We start from the raw sequence: 18,266 nt of genomic DNA, 5'->3' as shown, positions 1-18,266 counted from the left end.
GAGTGTAGTCTTGGGGGGGGGGTGAGTTAATTGCTTTTGTCTTGGCTAGTTTCTTGTGCTTGCTATACTTAATTTAGGGTTTACTCTTATAAAATTGGTTAAATCAGGGACTTCCTGTGAGGATGGCTCTTTGTACCTTTTTAGGTAGCTGAAACAGAGTTCTGTATCCTTAACCCAGTAAAAGTGATTTCCCCTTCCATCTGGTTTCCATTGGGAAATGGAAAGTATGAATTTCTTTTTTTTTTCTGGGTTATACATTTACTATCATGTAAAATGTATTTCCATATTGTTCATTTTTTTAAGTGAATAATCTTATAAAAACAAAACATAAACCCAAATAAGTTGAAAAATTGTGTGCTTTCATCTGCATTCTGATTCCCAATAGTTCTTTCTTTGGAGGTGAAGAACATTCATTGTAAGTCCCTCAGAATTATCCTAGATCATTTTATTGCTGAGAGTAGCTAAGTCTACCACATTTGATCATTCCACAGTGTTGCTGTTTCTGTGTACAATATTTCTCCTGGTTCTGCTTATTTCCCTCTGCATTAGTTCACATGGGTCTTTCTAGCTCTTTCTGAAATCATCCTGTTCATCATTCCTTAAAGCACAATAGTATTCCATTACCATCACATGCCACAATTTGTTGAATCATTCTCCAATTAATGGACATCCCCTTAATTGGGAAGGACAAAATTCTTAAAAGAGATTGAGTTTGGTTTGGTAGACTGGCTCGTTGCTCCTCTTCATGCACTGATCCTACCTTTTATTTCCATGTCTCACTCCCTCTTCCTCCCCTCCCCAAAACTAGTTGCGTGCTTTGGGTGCAATTAGATCCCGATTTTGGCAGAACTACACCTGAGAGGCATCAGACATTAGTTATAAACCTCTCCACCCAAGCATAATACAGACCTGAGCAGATCAACTGATGAAAGTTTTAAAAGAGAAGGAGCCCATGTGGCTGTCCCTGAAAATAGGCTTGTCCACACAAAATTAGGTACTTCAGGGATGATGAGAAGAAGCATTGTGCCTGCCTTCTATTAGTCAGTCTTTTGTGATTCCTTGTATACTGTTGTAATTGCTGTTTATATACTGGCTTGTATTAATTGTCTTTCTGTTTGTATATGTATATACACATACATACGTACATATAGCTTTAAAGTTTTATTATAAGCTCCTTTAAGGGCAGGAGCCATGTCTTTTAAAAGTCTTTATATTTTTCAAAACTGTTAACACAGTTCTTAAGACCATAATCTATCAATTTAAATCTAGAAGAGACCTGAAAAACCATCTAGTTTAACTCCTTTTTTGCAGTTTCAATAAGATATAGGATTTTTAATAAATATTGTGGTTTTCTTAATTGATATTATCTTTATTATGCTGTAGTGTTGTTAATTTTCTTTAAGGATCCTATTAAATCTAAGAGGGAAGGCATGTCTGCATTGGCTAATTTGGATAACCGTATCATAAAACCTTTTATTATTAGGTGGTTCCAGTTCTGGTGCATCTCCTGTCTGCTATCAGCAGTGTTCGGCTTTATATTCCCAGAGATCTGAGGCCAGTTGACAACCGGCAGAGTGTTCTAAAATCAATACAGGTACAAATTTTTATTGTAATTAATTTTTAAAATACTGTGAATTTCTGCAAGCTATGATAGAAACTTATGTAGAGCCTTTTTAGAATCAATTTCTTTCCTTAAAACATTGTATTGTTTTATTATTAGTGTAGTGTAGTTATTGTTTAGGGACATTACCACTAATTATAATAATCCTTTGAAATAAAGTTAGTATAAACTAATAGGAGCAGAACTACAAGTTGACCACTTATTAAAACTACAAAAAATATAGAATACGATGGTTTTTCAAAATGTTTACTTATATTCAGTAATATGTGAAAAGATATTCCTCATTTCTAAATGCTAAATATGACTTGGTTTAGTAAAAAATTTGGAATAACTAGTAAATGATCTTAAGGGTTTTCTTTTGTTTTCAGCATTTTTTTTAATGTTCTCAGTGCATATATATAATTTTTTTGTCTTCCTTGGAAGCACTGTGACCATTATGACATAAATCATAGTAACCCAGGAGGTAATTGAGCCATAATTTCATCATCTGACAAACATTTGTCAAGCATTTAAACCTATATTTTCCTAGGGGACATATAAAGTGGTACAGTGGATAGAGCTATATCTGAAATCATGAAGATTTATCTTCCTAAATTCATATTTGGCCTCAGATCCTAACTAACCATATGCAGGTCACTTAACCTTATTTGCCTCTGTTTCCCCATCTGTAAAATGAGCTGGAGAAGGAAATGGCAAAACACCCAGGATCTTTGCCAAGAAAACCCCAAATCGGGTCACAAAGAATCTGGGCATGACTGGACAACACAACCCTGACCACATTGAGCTTAGTCTAGTAGCTTCATTGCCAACTGGGAGACCTTGAGCAAATCACTTTGCCTTTCCATGGTTTCTTTTTTTTTTTTTTCCCACATGTAAAATGAGGTTGTCAGAGGAGGTGAGGTGTAATAAGGCCCTTCCAGGACTAGACAATATCTCTTCATTGCTTTTAAAAAATCAAGATGATGGTTTCCTTCCACTGGGCTTGTTACATTTCACATATTATCCATAATTTTTCCAAGCACCAATTAAGGCTTAGCCATCACATTTGCCAGATCTTCCAGTACTCTTGAATATTGTTTTTATAGTTTAATTTCTCTCTCTTCCCTGGCTAGAGAACCCTTCTCTGTGAAACTTCCCCAGATATTTTTAGATCATTATAGACCACCTTTGAATTCAGCTTTCTTCATTTGACAGATCAGTACCTTCTACTTTTAACTTTAGTTTAGCATTTATATATATAATCAGTCCTCAGCTTTCATGGGGGTAATGTTCTTAGAAAACGGTACAGAAATTGAAAAAACACACTCAAGTTGCTCTTCACTCTACAAAGGTAAGGTGAATAGGAAATGTTTAGTAGTTGCTTCATAAACTTACATGCATTGCACCTCACATTTTTTTCTCTAATGTACAGTCACAAATGTGCATAGTTGCCAATGCAGAGTGAAAAAATAGTTTTACTAATTAAAATTATGCCAGTACTTAAAGTTATAAAAGTTAAACACAAATGTTGAGAATAACAGTTATCTTTCTCCAGTGCAATGTTTTGCATAAAGTAAATAGTCAATAAATATGTTTTAATGGTTCATCCATATATTAAAAGAAAAGGATTTTTAAAAAAAATTTTAGCATTCCTTTAAATTTTTGAGTTTACAAAATCTTCCCCTCTCCCTCTCATCCCCTTCCCCACCCAATTGAGAAAGCAAAAAATAAGATACCAATTATACATGTGAAATCAGGCAACACATTTCCATATTAACCATATTGCTCAAAAAAGACTTTTAAATTAGAATAATTTGGGGATAAAGGGAAAATAAAAGAGAAAAAGAACAAAACCAATGATTGCTACATTGACCAAAACCAATTTGGTGGCATTCTCCTTTGGCAGAAGAGTGTACACTCAAAACAAATGCATTCAAACCCACCCCACCCCCAGTAGTTCAAATTCACCATATCTCAAAAGCTCATTCTGGACCTTTTGGTGCAGCATGTGACCTCTGCAGGCATCTTCATAGCACCTTCTCCAAAAAGTTCACTTTCTGCATTCTGAGAGGTAACGAGTTTCTTATCCTAAAATTGCTCTCAAAAGGAATTTAAATTTTGCATTATAGGATAATAACACATTCCCACTGATGAGAATGGTGACAAACACAGGGATCACTCAGGGATGCATGGCTGAGTTATGAACTATATGAATCAATTGGCAAAAAAAATCTAAATAAAAGAGAAAAAATAACTTCTGGATGAAATATAAAATATCAAAGTCTTATGTCTAAAAACCTAAGTAAAGGAAAAATAAATGTATAACAGGTCCTTGAATCAGGCCCCAATTAAAGTGTTTTGTGTAATTATGCACCTACCCAATCAGTAGCCAGGACTACAGAAAGTTTGCCACACTATGAAAGACAGAAGAGGGACTAGATTTCAGCAGCAAAATGGGAAATTGCATTTCCTGGTCTGGTTTTACCTTTTCTCTCAGAGATACTCGAACCAGGATGGCAACCAAAATGAGGTGCTTAGTAGAATATGTCTCAGGAAAGTCCTACATTTAACACATGTTAAACAGCTGCAACCTCGAGTCTCACACATGATCAAGTCTTATTGTCTTGGCTCAAAATTTCATCAATTCCATTGATTTGGTCTCTTTGACTTTATCCTCGATAGGCACTATGCAGGTTAGCTTTGTGCTTTTTTGGCACTGTGCAGTGACTCTTTGTATTCCCTTCTCCTGGAATCTGACAGAATCATTAAGCAAAGTCTCATAATTTTTTAAGCAATCAGTGGCAGGTTTCTATAGTCTAAAAGCTTTGGGGGGGTATGCATTGACATTAGGGTTAATGGACATTTTTAGCCTAGTGGACAAATTATCCTAGTGCAAAATTAAAAAACAAAAAAAAACTTTTTAATACTGGTAACATGTGCTTCAAGTTCAAAAACAGGAGAGAAAAAAATAAAACTCAAATACTATATTGTACATACAAGGAAAAATTATTTAAAAATGTTTTTAAAATATATAGCTTACAATCAGTGACACACTGTCAGCCAAGAAGAGGTAGAATACAAAGGTTTCTCACCCAAAAATGAGATCCATTTCCTTTTAAACTTGGCCACAAACCACTGTGTGAGAGCAAATGATCTTCATAAAGTAACAGCTTTACAAAACAGTAGTACAGTAGATAATGCACATTTGAAGAAAGTACCAAAATTCCCAAAATTCACAATAGTCCAGTTAATGACAATAGCAAACAAACTCACTATTATGTAGGATTCACATGATTTTCTATATAGCCACTTGCTTTGTGACATTTAAAAAAAAACTATGAACTGATGGATACTTGTCACAAGTTCCACATATGTAGCAAATCTTTCAACCTTGGCAAAGATTTTTTAACAAAATATTACGGCCATTATTCCAAAATTTGGCAGAAGAGCCTAGGAAAAAAAAACAAAAACCTCTGTACTACTGAAGAAAATCTTTTGTGGTCTAAAATGTCACCAAGAATCTAGATTGTTCTGGCGGAAGTAGATTAAACTGAAGAGTTAAAATATGCCGAAGCTATTTTTGACTTCATGCTTTATATAAAACTTTTTGGCAGGAACTTCTATTTTGTTCTCTACCTTATTTCAGCATTCTTTATAATATTAACAAAGGCAAAATGGAAGAAAAGGCTATTAAGCAACATGTGACCTCAATGGATAGCATACATAAGGTAGCATACATAAGGAGTTATGGTTTTTTCACTAAAAAGGGTTTGTGCAAGGCAACTGTGGGTTTGTACAATGATATTTTGTTCAGTACAGTTATAGGGGAAAGGTACAGATAAAGACAATATAGCAGAATATCTCATAGCCAAAACACAGTAGCTTAAAATGATTCATTGTAACAGAATAGTATTGATTAGATTAATACATGAACCTGAAAAACAAAATTAAATCTTAAAACAATCAGCAAATACAATAAGTATGACAGGAACAAACAGTGAATTCAAAAATCCTTTTCTCCAATTCCAATAGACGTCTTTACAAAACTCAAAAAGTTAACATCAATAAACTTCCAGGTCTTTTTTAAGGTTCCTTCCCCTCCCCAGTTTCTTTTGTCACACTCCGGAGTTCCCCATACTCACACTGGGTAGAATCTCCATTCTGCATGTTGAGAGAATGTAAGATTTTCAAAACTTTGTCAAAATATTCCAATTTGGTTTGTAATTCAAGCAGTCTAGCTTATTGTTGTATGTTCTTGAGAAGAAGCAAATGACTAGAGAAAATCATTGTTTTGATAGCCAGATTTTTCACAGTTGATTATCTTTTCAGCATTGCTATTACTGTACACAGTGATGATCTGGTTCTCACTTCACTTTGCAAGTTCATATAGGTCTTGTCATGTTTTTCTGAAACCACTGCCTTTCCCATTTCCCACAGCACAATAGTACTCCATAACAATCATATCTCACAGCTTTGTTCAGTCATTCCCCATTTGTTGAACATTACCTTGATTTCCAATTCTTTGCCACCACAAAAAGAGCTGCTACAAATATTTTTGTACATATAGCCCTTTTTCCTTTATTCTTTGATCTCTTTGGGATACAGACTTAGTAGTGGTATTGCTGGATTAAGAGGTACATAAAATTCTATGTACCTTTGGGCCTAGTTTCACATTGTTCCCCAAAATGGTTGTACTAGTTCAAAACTCCACCAACAGTTCACTAGTGTGCTTATTTTTCCCTCATCCCTCTGGCGTTTGTCATTTCTGATAAATGTGAGTTGGTACCTCAGAGCTGTTTTAATTTGCATTTCTCTAATCAATAGTGATTTAGAGTATTTTAAGAAAATGGATTTTTGAATTATTTTCTTTCAGGGTGTTCAAAACCATAAATTTTTTAATCTTTTTCTTTTAGGAAGTTCAGAAACGTTTTCCTGATGGTGTCCCATTACTAGATCCCATTGATGACATGGGCATACAAGATCAAGGACTGAAAAAAGTTATTCAGAAAGTAGAAGCTTTTGAACATAGAATGTACTCTCATCCACTTCACAACGATTCAAATTTGGAGACTGTTTATAAGCTTTGTGAAAGAAAAGCACAGGTATTTACAAATTCTCACTTTTTTGTTATATCTCCCTTTAACCATTACATATTTAATCAATATCAAGCACCCACATTTCATTTGCATATTACTTCAAGTCTTCACTATTATTCACTTTTTATGTACTGGTTCCAAGGCAGAAGAGTGTTAAGGACTAGGAAATAGAGGTTAAGTGACTTGCACAGGGTCACATAGCTAGAAAACATCTGAGGCCAGATTTTCACCCCAGACCTCGCATCTTCTGAGTCTGGCCCTCATTCCACCAAGCTACCCAGGTAGTTCAAACACTGCCCTGCTTGTGTGTGTTCTGTTTTGAATTTCTTTCTACTTTTTTTCCCTCAGTATTTTTGGATGATTTGTTCTGAACTTTTCCTTTTTTTTTTTTTAATTTTTTTATAATTATCATATAACTATCCCATACTCCCTCAAAACCCTCCTTCCTGGCCAAAACTTGTCACCTCATGCAACAAATAAGCATAATTATGCAACATAAAATCAAACATTGTGAGTGTTTTTTAAAAATGTCTTGTTCTGTACATATCTCCCAAGAAGTGTGGAAATCATGCTTCTTAAAAAGCCTTTCTAAGTTATGCTTGGTCATTGCATTGATCAGAGTTCTTAAGTCTTTTATAGTTGTTTTCCTTTATAGTAGTATTATAGTATTTGTATAAACAGTTCTCTGGTTCTTCTCACTTTACTTCTATCAGTTCAGATAAGTCCTCCTTTGTTTCGATTATCTATTCCTTTTGTCATTTCTTAAGGCAAAAAAAGATTCCATTTTATTCTTTTTTTTTTTTAAACCCTTACCTTCCATCTTAGACTCAGTACTGTATTTTGGTTCTAAGGCAGAAGAGCAGTAAGGGCTAGGCAATGGAGTTTAAGTTTCTTGCCCAGGGTCACACAGCTAGGAAGTTTCTACAGCCAAGTTTGAACCCAGGATCTCCCATTTCTGGGCCTGGCTCTCAATCCGCTGAGCCACCCAGCTTCCCTCTCTCCCCCCATTTTATTCTTATACAATAATTAGTTCAGCTATTATCCTGGGAAATAGTCACCCATTTTGTTTCCTATTCTTTGCCTGCCACATAGTAGGTGCTTAATAATGAATGGTTATTGATTAATTGCTCTGGTTTGCACTCTGATACCAATCAATAAAGCAAGGGAAAATACTTTCAAAAATGAGTAGATCGGGGCAGCTGGGTAGCTCAGTGGAGTGAGAGTCAGGCCTAGAGACAGGAGGTCCTAGGTTCAAACCCGGCCTCAGCCACTTCCCAGCTGTGTGGCCCTGGGAGGGTCACTTGACCCCCATTGCCCACCCTTACCACTCTTCCACCTATNAATAATGAATGGTTATTGATTAATTGCTCTGGTTTGCACTCTGATACCAATCAATAAAGCAAGGGAAAATACTTTCAAAAATGAGTAGATCGGGGCAGCTGGGTAGCTCAGTGGAGTGAGAGTCACGCCTAGAGACAGGAGGTCCTAGGTTCAAACCCGGCCTCAGCCACTTCCCAGCTGTGTGGCCCTGGGAGGGTCACTTGACCCCCATTGCCCACCCTTACCACTCTTCCACCTATGAGACAATGCACCAAAAGTACAAGGGTTTAAAAAAAAAATGAGTAGATCAACTTTACCAAAGAATGAGAGCATAGATTCTGAAAGTCTGACAGGCGTCCAGTTGGAGAAAAACAGAAGTGGCAACAAACAAATAGAAAGGTGTCCTTAGTAAATGTCTGGAAGAGGTCAGAGGCCAACTAGATCTAGATCTTCCCTTGACAATGATATGGGATATGAAGGGTTCAAAAGAAAGATGGTCCATTATTTCTTCTATGTTGGTGTCCAGTACCCTGTTGGTCAAAATGATAAATGGCCCAGCTTGGTTGACTAATCCTAGTCTTTGGAGCTACCTTCTTATCACCAGTTTCTTCTAAGAGATGGAACTTTCAAATGTAGTTTAGGTCATCTCTAACTTTTATTCTCTGTATCTCCTCTCTTTGCCTACTTCTGTACTAAAGTTCTCATTTATTATCTATCTTAATAGTCAGGTTTCCTTTATTTACAAAATAGTGACTTAGTGAATTTAACACTTTATTTTTTTGACATTTTTTAGATTGCTGTAGATATAAAATCTGCTAAGCGAGAACTAAAGAAAGCAAGAACCGTTTTACAAATGGATGAGCTAAAGTGTCGAAAACGTGTTTTGCGGAGACTGGGTTTTGCTACATCATCTGATGTCATAGAGATGAAAGGACGAGTGGCTTGTGAGATCAGCAGGTAAATTTAATTGCTTTTTCTTACATCTAATCTTGAAATGGTACAAATTATTCTTTTAAAAATTTTTTTACCAATTACATGTAATAAATTTTCACATAAGTTTTCCAAAATTATATGATCCAAATTGTCTTCCTCCCTCTTTCTCTCCCTCCTCCCACAGCTGGCAAGCAATTCAGTCTGGGTTATGCATGTATTATCATACAAAACATTTCCATATTGTTTATTTTTGTAAGTGAATAATCTTAGTCTATCACAGTTGATCCTCCCACAATATTGCTTTTACTATGTACCGTGTTTTCCTGGTTCTGCTTATTTCACTCTAACAGTTCATATAGGTCTTTCCAGCTCTTTCTGAAATCATCCTGTTCATCATTCCTTACAGCACAATAGTATTTCGTTACCACCATATACCGTGATTTGTTCAGCCATTCTCCAATTGAGGGGACATCCCTTTAGTGTCAAGGTCTTCATCACCACAAAAAGAGCAGCTATAAATGTTTTTGTGCAAGTAGGGCTTTTCCCATTTTGGCACAAATTATTCTTAATCATGAAGCATGTAAGATGATGTTAACCCTTTTTATTTAGAGTATTGTACCTAACATGTAACATGATTTCCTTTATCCAAGACTTAAAACTGGTATACCGCCCCACCACCACCTCTATCTCCACCACCCCCACCCCCCCAATACCACTAGTGCCTTACCTCTGAGATTATCTCTAGTTTATCTTGTGTATATCTTGTTTATTCATAGTTGTTTACATTTTGGTGTCCCATGTCCCCCACAGGTTGTAAACTTCTGGACAGGAAGTAGTTTTTGTCTTTCTGTCTATCCCCAGAGCTTAGAACAGTACCTGGCATATAGTAAATGCTTGATAGATCATCATTAACTGATTATTGTCAGCACTGTGGATGGACTTCTCACACAGTGAGTCTCTTACACTGAGGAAATTAAAAGGTCCTCCTTGTCTTCAATATGATTTTATACTTACAATGCTCATTTTCATTTCTTTCTAAATATTCTTGTTCATTCTCTGGTTTCTATTGATCTTTGCCCATTATTCTGTCCTTTATCTGAATGGTTAAATAGTGTGTTTTTTAACAAAACTTTAAAAATTATTTTTTATTCTTAATTTTTCTCTCTTTTATATAGTGCTGATGAACTGCTTTTAACTGAAATGATGTTTAATGGACTTTTCAATGACCTCTCTGCAGAGCAGGCTACTGCATTGCTAAGCTGTTTCGTATTTCAGGAGAATGTGAGTTAACAGTTAATGAAGTCAATAAATTTTAATGAATCTTATTAATCCAGGACACAAGTGTTTCATGTATAAGCCAAAGAAAGAAATGAACAAATTTATAGTCTTAACAATGTTATTACTAGACAGATTTAATTAGGAATAAATTAAATAATTGAAAGAATATTAGGAGACATGTTAAATGTGATTAGAAGAGGAATGAATCATTTTAACATATTGAGAATAACTAAATTAGAAACGTATTGTTTTTCAGTACATTTTTGCAGATTGATTCTCCTTTGTTAAGTAAAATTGTTAAATAGGTTGCTGAGAAAGTAGTAGATTTAGAGCCTAAAAGGACCTCCTGGGTCACCGCTCAGTTTTGATGCCTCATTTTACTGTTGAGCAAACTAAAGCCCAAAGTTTTAGTGATTTGCTTAAAGTAACACAGGTAATTGTGGCAGAACCTGTATTTGAACCTGAGTCTTGTTATTCCACATCCAGGACTTTTTCCTTGGCTCCACTGTTAAATATTAATGTTAAAGTAGTAAAACATCAGATCTGACTTTAAATATTAAATGTTACTTTTTGTATTAAAGAAAATTGTATGGGTTATTTGAGGGCTCATCTAAGTTATGAGATTTTCCATTGTTTTCTTTTTTCTTTTTAACAGTCCACTGAATTGCCCAAATTGACAGAACAGCTAGCAGGACCACTTCGCCAGATGCAAGTAAGACTTTTATTTTAGAATGCACTGGACTAGAGATCAAACATGCAGCCCTTCACAGTACTGGAGTTTGGCTCAACCAGTGATACATTTTAAAACAAAATTACTATGTAGTCCATAGGGGTCTTTAAGAACAGATTAGTAGCCCTCATTTCTATTTCAGTTTAACACAACAGCTCCAACTCTGCTTCGGACTCTGCTCTTTGGAGCAAACAGATTATCCACGATTTTCACCAACCTGTGGATGAAAATACCCTGGGCACCTATGCTCAGCTCTCTTCTTTAGCCTCCAAGGATCTATTCTAGTCCTTTGGGGACCTGAATTTGGGCCTCAGCTTGAGCCTAGAGAACCCATGTTCTGCAATTAGGAACAAAGTGCCTTTTGTTTTTCATATATATTACTTTTATTATTAGCTAGCAGGGACCTTAAAGCCCTTCTAGTCTGGCATCCTCATATTACAGATGAGGAACCTGATGTCCAGATGGTTACGTGATTAGCCAAAGGCCACCCAAGTAAATTATAATGCAAAAATTTTGAACCCAAGCCTTAGGGCTCCAACCTCCCTTCCCCCCCCAATCCTTGAACTTTAAAAAAAAAATCACCTGACTTTGATTCCTTGATCTAGAATAAATGTATCGTGACTGACTTAGTGGTACTTTATCCAAACTTTAGGCATAGTACCCACAAAAAAATTAATACCTTCATTTGTGCTAGATGGAAAAACCCAAGATTTTCAAGGTGATAGTAGAAGTTACGGGGGTTCAAAACTTAAGAATCTTCAATATCTTTTTTTGTAACTTGGTTTCTTTCTTTTAAGGAATGCGCTAAAAGGATTGCAAAAGTTTCAGCAGAAGCCAAATTAGAAATTGATGAAGAGACTTACTTAAACACATTCAAGTCAAACTTAATGGATGTAGTCTATACCTGGGCAACTGGATGTACATTTGCCCACATCTGCAAAATGACTGATGTCTTTGAAGGTATGTTAGCATTTTATTCTTAAGGATTTAATTTTGGCAAAATTTAAAAAAATTAAAATTAATTAGTTTTTCTTAGCATATAGTCTCCCTTATATAAAATGTGAATATTCTTAGGTAGAAGAAAGTTGTTCTTAAAATAATTTATATTTTGTTATGTTGTTATAATATACTATCTTATTGATTTATTACATAAGCTTGGTTTTGTGATGCAAACATCTATTCTTTCAAAATATTATTAATGTTTTTATATCAGTTATTTCTCTGCAATATTCTTCCTTATTATAAAGAAAACTAGTTAAGGAAAACTAATTTAGTACAGTATCTATTTGTATTAGCCACATTCAACATCCAGAGTCAAATTGCCTTTGGATTTGGTATTAGTTGTATTTAGTCATAGTTCAGTTGCCCATTTATTTTATAATTTACCTTAGTAGAGTCATGTATTTTGTTCTCTTGGTTCTCCTTGTTTTGCTTAGCATTAATTCTGACAAGACTTCTCCTTGCTCTGAATTCTAAATGAATATACTTTCTTACAAGAGTACCGTAATATTCTTTTATTAGTTTGTTTAACCATTCCCCAATTGATAGCAACTCTTTTTTTTTCCTGTTTTTTTGCTACCATGAATATTTTAGAGTATGTAGGGAATCTGTTTAGTCTGAAAATAGAATTTTTGAAAGAATTCTTAACTTTGTTTAATCACAGCTGCTGAAGTGTTTGTGTGACTAATTGAAATGTCTTGCTTTCTAGAAATGTGATTTTTCACATTTGGTTTCAAATTAAGAATCTATTTGAAGAATGTCTCATTTTTTGATAAATAACCTCATTGCATTTAAAATTTTGGTTATAGATATAATGTATAGTTTGTTCTTTTTCTCAGTTAAAGTAAAAAGATGGCATCTAGGCATGAATTATGGAAGGAAGGAAGAAAGGAAGGCTTGGTTGTAATTATTTAGATCACTTGAAAACTTAAATTCCTAGACCTGAGTCATAATGTGAAAATGGATAAACTTTTCATAGTTATTTAAGGAATCTTAGAGCCTTTCGTGAGGGTTTGGTTGATATATCCTAGCTAACTAACGAATTATTTATCCAGATTATTATTGTTAATGCTTTTTAAAGCTAAGGTTTTGTTATAAAATATTAAGTTCAGGGGCAGCTGGGTAGCTCAGTGGAGTGAGAGTCAGGCCTAGAGACAGGAGGTCCTAGGTTCAAACCCGGCCTCAGCCACTTCCCAGCTATGTGACCCTGGGCAAGTCACTTGACCCCCATTGCCCACCCTTACCACTCTGCCACCTATAAGACAATACACCGAAGTACAAGGGTCTAAAAAAAAAAATATTAAGCTCATTTACTCTGTCTGGTAAGGAATTAGAATAGTTTAATTTTTTTTTAAAGTAAAGTAGTAGGGGGGTGGATATTTATTGCATTTCCTTTTCAATTTGTCAACCTCCCCCTAAAAACTGATTTTTTTTTTTGTCTTTCTAATTGGTTACTAAAAGATACTCTAGTTAGTGGTTTTAATAACACTTAAATATCAAAGAATTTGAAATGCCTATGATATAAGGCCTACATATACCTGTAGGTATGTAGAGGTATAGATAAATCTGCCTATTTTTTACCCTATGTTCTCATAAGCCTAGGTAACAATACCCCTAGAAAGTTCTAGAAAAGCTTGTTTGGATATATGTTAAGTGAAGTATTTCTGCCAGTTGCAGCATCTTCTAATTAAATTCAGAGAATCTTTTCCTCAAATTGACGTTTTTCAGCATGGCAATTATTTCAAGGCTGTCTATTACAGTATAATGGGCTTAACATTTCATTTGAAGAAAGGGATATCCACACTGACAAAATTACAAATTCTTGTAGTTCAGAAGCTATTTTATTTGGAGAATATATTAAACTCCTTATTATTGTCTTGTAACAAGGCATCATCTAGTAGAGAGACAGTCCTCACTGATATTTTATTTATCTGCATTTTTTTCGTTTTTCTTCTGTGAACAAGATAGAAAATGTCATGGTTTGTCAGGTTTTACGATTTAAAAAATAACCCGGTTACAGTGCTATTAATTATTTTCTAGTTAGAATTTAGGTTTCATATAATGCTTCATCCGTGAATTGCTTTTTATTGCTTTTACAATAAATAATGAGTGGCCCCTTGTTTTAGTATGTAACTTTGGTGGTATTGACCTTAATTCAAACTACTGAAACAAAACTAATCAATAAGATGAAAAGCTTAGATGACGGAATAAGATTAAATTTTAATGAAGTAAGAATAAAGCCAAAGTGGTGTTAAAGAAAGATTTTGCCACTTTAAAAATCCATGGACATCATAAACTTTTAAAAGACTGCATAGTAAGTTATAATTATAAAGCTTGCATGATGACATAAAAGGATAAAATGATTTCAGTTTATGCTGTAAAGTTTATTTTAAGAGAATTTCTCATTTTGAGAAAATGTATGCCTTATACTTATATTTTGCATTGTTGCTGTTGTAATAAGCTTATCAGATCTCCAGTATTCTTAGATCATTGAATTGTCATGACCTATTTAGGAAATACAAGATATGTAGTCAGGACCTTGATTCAGATCACAGCCCCTACCATTTTAATAGGTATGAGCTTGAAAAGGTCATTCTCTGAGCCTCAGTTTCCTGGTATGTAAAACAGGGGGTTGATTAGGTGCCCTGGGAGGTACCAACTAACTTTAGTCCCTTATACCTGAATATATGATTCTGGGATCAGATTCTTGCTACAAAGAACAAAACTTATTCCTTTTCATAGTGTGTTCATCTAGAACAGTGATTCCCAAAGTAGGCGCTACCGCCCCCTGGTGAGTGCTGTAGCAATCCAGGGGAAGTGGTGATGGCCACAGGTGCATTTATCTTTCCTATTAATTGCTATTAAAATTTTTTAAAAATTAATTTCCAGGGGGCTAAATAATATTTTTTTCTGGCAAGGGGGTGGTAGGTCAAAAAAGTTTGGGAACCACTGATCTAGAACAAGCAGGACTTTGCAGCAGTTGTTAGCCAAATTGGCCAGACATAGACCTGTGTTTTCATGAGTCTTGTGATTTATTTACTTTAATAGTCAAATTCAGAAAATGGATTCTCTTGATGACGCTGATACTTTATTTATTAAATGATTCATTGGGGTTTTTTAACCCTTACCTTCTGTCTTAATATCAATTCTATTGCAGAAGAATGGCAAAGGATAGGTCAGATTTGAACCCAGGTCCTCCTGGTGCTCTATCCACTGTGCTATTATCTACCTGCCCCCTGGTACTTTATTTTTGTACTGTGTTTCTTCACTATGTTGTGAGGATCACTGTATTCCTTACTTGCCATTCAGCAATGAAGACTGAATATGGTGTAATGACAAACCTGCCTTAGAGTTAAGAAGACACCCTGGCTTCAAGGGCTTGTGTCTGACACACACAGTCTGGTACAGGGCACTCCCTTAACCTCTGTAAGACAAAGTTAAAGACCAGCTATCTACATGCATTAGTGGAAGGAGTTTTCTTGCCAGAGATTTCACCTCTGCACTGAAGAATTCACAGGTCTATATCCCTGGCTTGGGGAAAAATAAGGGTAATGTCCTTGCATTACAGACTGGTGACCGATTGACACTAGGAAAAGAATCTACCCATTTCACTCATCAATTGATTGACACTGGGTGGGATTTCTAAGCTGGTACCTGGCACATGGGTGGCACATAAATGTTTTTTAACTCCAAAGCACAATATAAACATCGACTTATTTATCTTTGGTCTTAAAGGAAAATTTCCTATTCTCTTCCAGTGGTGAAATCTGCCTGCCAAAGGATCCGAAATGCCCTTTTTGTTGTTGTTGTCGTCGTCAATCAAAGCAAACTTAAAATCTGACCTCCCAATTCCTGCAATTTACTTAGAAGCCAGATACCTTAAGTAGAGGAAAATCACAAATTATGACAGTTTCTTTAGGTGTTACAGCTACATGCATGTGTATGAACCTTCGTGTGTAAGGTTTCCTAACACATTCACAACCCTTTTCTGTCTGCAAGTAAGGCTTTGTGCCAGGCGCAGCAAGGACAGCTAAGGAGGGAGAGGACGCACAGATGGTCTTTGCTGTCTTCGAGAAGTGAGTAGCTCAGTGAAGTAGAGATAACACTGGCCACAGTATCAAGAGCCCAAGTCATATCTCTGACACTTTCTGGTATCATGACTTGGGGGTCTTAGGCTAAGTCCCAGAAAGGTTAAGTTCCTCACCTTGCTAGTCCTTCAGTAAGTACCAAGACCCAGGATTTAAAACCATCCTCCAAATCCGAAGTTCCTTGGACTATATACTATGCTGATTCCACAGGCAAGTTGTTTCATTTCCCTGAGCCTCAGTTTCCTTGTATAAATTTGGGTTTAAAATTCCTGTATACCCTGCCTCATGAGAGTCAGCGTAACACAGTGGATAGAGAGCAGGGCCTCAGCTTCTAGCATATACTGAGAAATAATTGAACCCCTCAATGCTTCAGGCTACTTTCTAAAACTTAAATTGCAGAACAGTTGCTAATCTGCATTGGTAGGTTGTTTCCTTATTACAGAACCCCTTACAACTATGAAATCCCAGGTCTAAAATTTAACAATTTTATACATTGTAAAATTATTGTGGTGTTGGTATTAGATAATATCTGTACTTTGCAGACTAAGGCAGTATATAAATATCTTATTGTGGAGCTTATTTCTAGGAGGAGAGATATTGCATATATGAAAATAGTTTCTTAAAGAAATAGTGTCAAAATGCTTGCATCATATATTGTCATGTTCTTTTAAAACTCCCACTTGAGCTTTCACTACCAGTCATTGTCTTTTTTGCCCATTTTCACATTTAACAGTTGGACTTGTATCTGTTGGGCATTTGTTATAAGACCTATCAAGGGTGACTGAAACCATGGGTAAACGAACATATACTGACTCCGTATATATGTGCTCTCTCCCTCATGCTGCCCCTCGGCTGGGTGCTCCTCTACCCTATCCACTACCCTCCTCACCCCCCCCAAAAAAACCCTGAAAAAAGTGAAAGCAGAAGACCCCTCACCCTTGCAGGGGACAGACTGCTATCCCAGTCTGAACACTGTTAAAAAGACCATTTTACTGTCTGATAGTAAAGACACAATTTATCCTTGCTGCCTCAGTTTTCATATCTTTAATAGGAGGAGTAAAAGGACTTTCTTTTAATTTCTCACGTGGGCATTATAGAAATAAAAGACCAAGACTAAAGCTCTGAGATCTCCAGGGGAAAGGCTTTTCTTGTTGACATTGTCAGTTTATCCCTGCCCAGGCTTAGAGAGAAAATACTCTAATTGGGACAGTTAGATAGCTCAGTGGATAGAGAGCCAGGCCTAGTCAGGAGGACCTGGGTCAAAAGTGACCTCAGTGTGCCCCTTGGCAAGTCACCAGACCCCATTTGTCTAACTCTTGCCTCATGTTACCTAACAAATATCAATTCTAAGATACAATGTAAGAGTTTAAAAAAAAAAAAAAAAAAAAAAAAGGAAAATGCTCCTTTTTTGTGTGAAAACTTCTCAGAGTCATAAACAGAACACTAAATTGGGAGTCTGTAAACTTAACCTTATGAATTTTATTTAAAGTTTTGTACTAAGTGAAAATTTCATGTCTGTGTCCTGAAACATGAACTCTGCACTATTTAAAACTAAAGACAGTTTGGTGTGATGCCCAAGTACAAGACTCCACCTATGGGTTGACCTTTTCAGTAGCATACCAGCATTCCTGAAAGTTATACAGCCTTCTTTTCTCAGTTCCTTAAGATTATTTCTATAATTTGTGCAATTTAAATTATGTATGTTTATTTCTTCTGTTTGTAGAGGAAGATTTCAGGCTGCAATTTCATAAACTAAGCTTAGGTAATCTGCCCCATTTCTTTATGTTATTCTCTCTTTGTGCTGTTCCAGTAGACATTTCATCTCCTTCAATTCATGGGAATTAAGTATTCAAGTTTTCAAGTAAACAGATGACTTTAATGTGTGATTATTATTATTTAATTTTCCCTCTTTATATCCTATCCTTAAATATTTTTCTCCCAAACATCTTTGAAAGTAGCATATTGAATTTTTATTATACGCCTTTTAAAATGAGCTATATGAAATAGTGATTCATAATTTCGTAATCAATCTCAATTTTTTCATCTTTAAAACGGGGAGTTTAATAGCACCTGTCTTCCAGGATCAAATGAATATTTTTATATTCTTATAAAAGCACTTTGTAAACTACAAGCTTACATAAATGTTAGCTATAATCATTGTTGTTATCCCTATTTTACTTTCTATATGGAAGTAGATTTTTTTCTTTCCCCAAAGCTGATTA

General features: G+C 35.4%; 1 protein-coding gene across 1 annotated transcript in view; it reads left to right on the top strand.

Moving 5' to 3' along the window:
• MTREX (Mtr4 exosome RNA helicase) overlaps positions 1 to 18,266 on the top strand; it is an 83,300-nt gene that overhangs the window by 55,174 nt on the left and 9,860 nt on the right. The window contains exons 20-25 of the mRNA XM_044663927.1: positions 1,484 to 1,594; positions 6,514 to 6,702; positions 8,810 to 8,973; positions 10,125 to 10,230; positions 10,883 to 10,939; positions 11,755 to 11,917. Coding sequence (XP_044519862.1) covers positions 1,484 to 1,594; positions 6,514 to 6,702; positions 8,810 to 8,973; positions 10,125 to 10,230; positions 10,883 to 10,939; positions 11,755 to 11,917 — 790 coding nt within the window. The remainder of the gene's footprint in view (positions 1 to 1,483; positions 1,595 to 6,513; positions 6,703 to 8,809; positions 8,974 to 10,124; positions 10,231 to 10,882; positions 10,940 to 11,754; positions 11,918 to 18,266) is intronic.

This window comes from Gracilinanus agilis, chromosome 1 (genome assembly GCF_016433145.1).
Source record: "Gracilinanus agilis isolate LMUSP501 chromosome 1, AgileGrace, whole genome shotgun sequence".
In the NCBI taxonomy this organism is placed as follows: domain Eukaryota; kingdom Metazoa; phylum Chordata; class Mammalia; order Didelphimorphia; family Didelphidae; genus Gracilinanus; species Gracilinanus agilis.
Note: the sequence above shows the minus strand (reverse complement) of the source record. Positions and strands in the feature narration are given on the sequence as shown.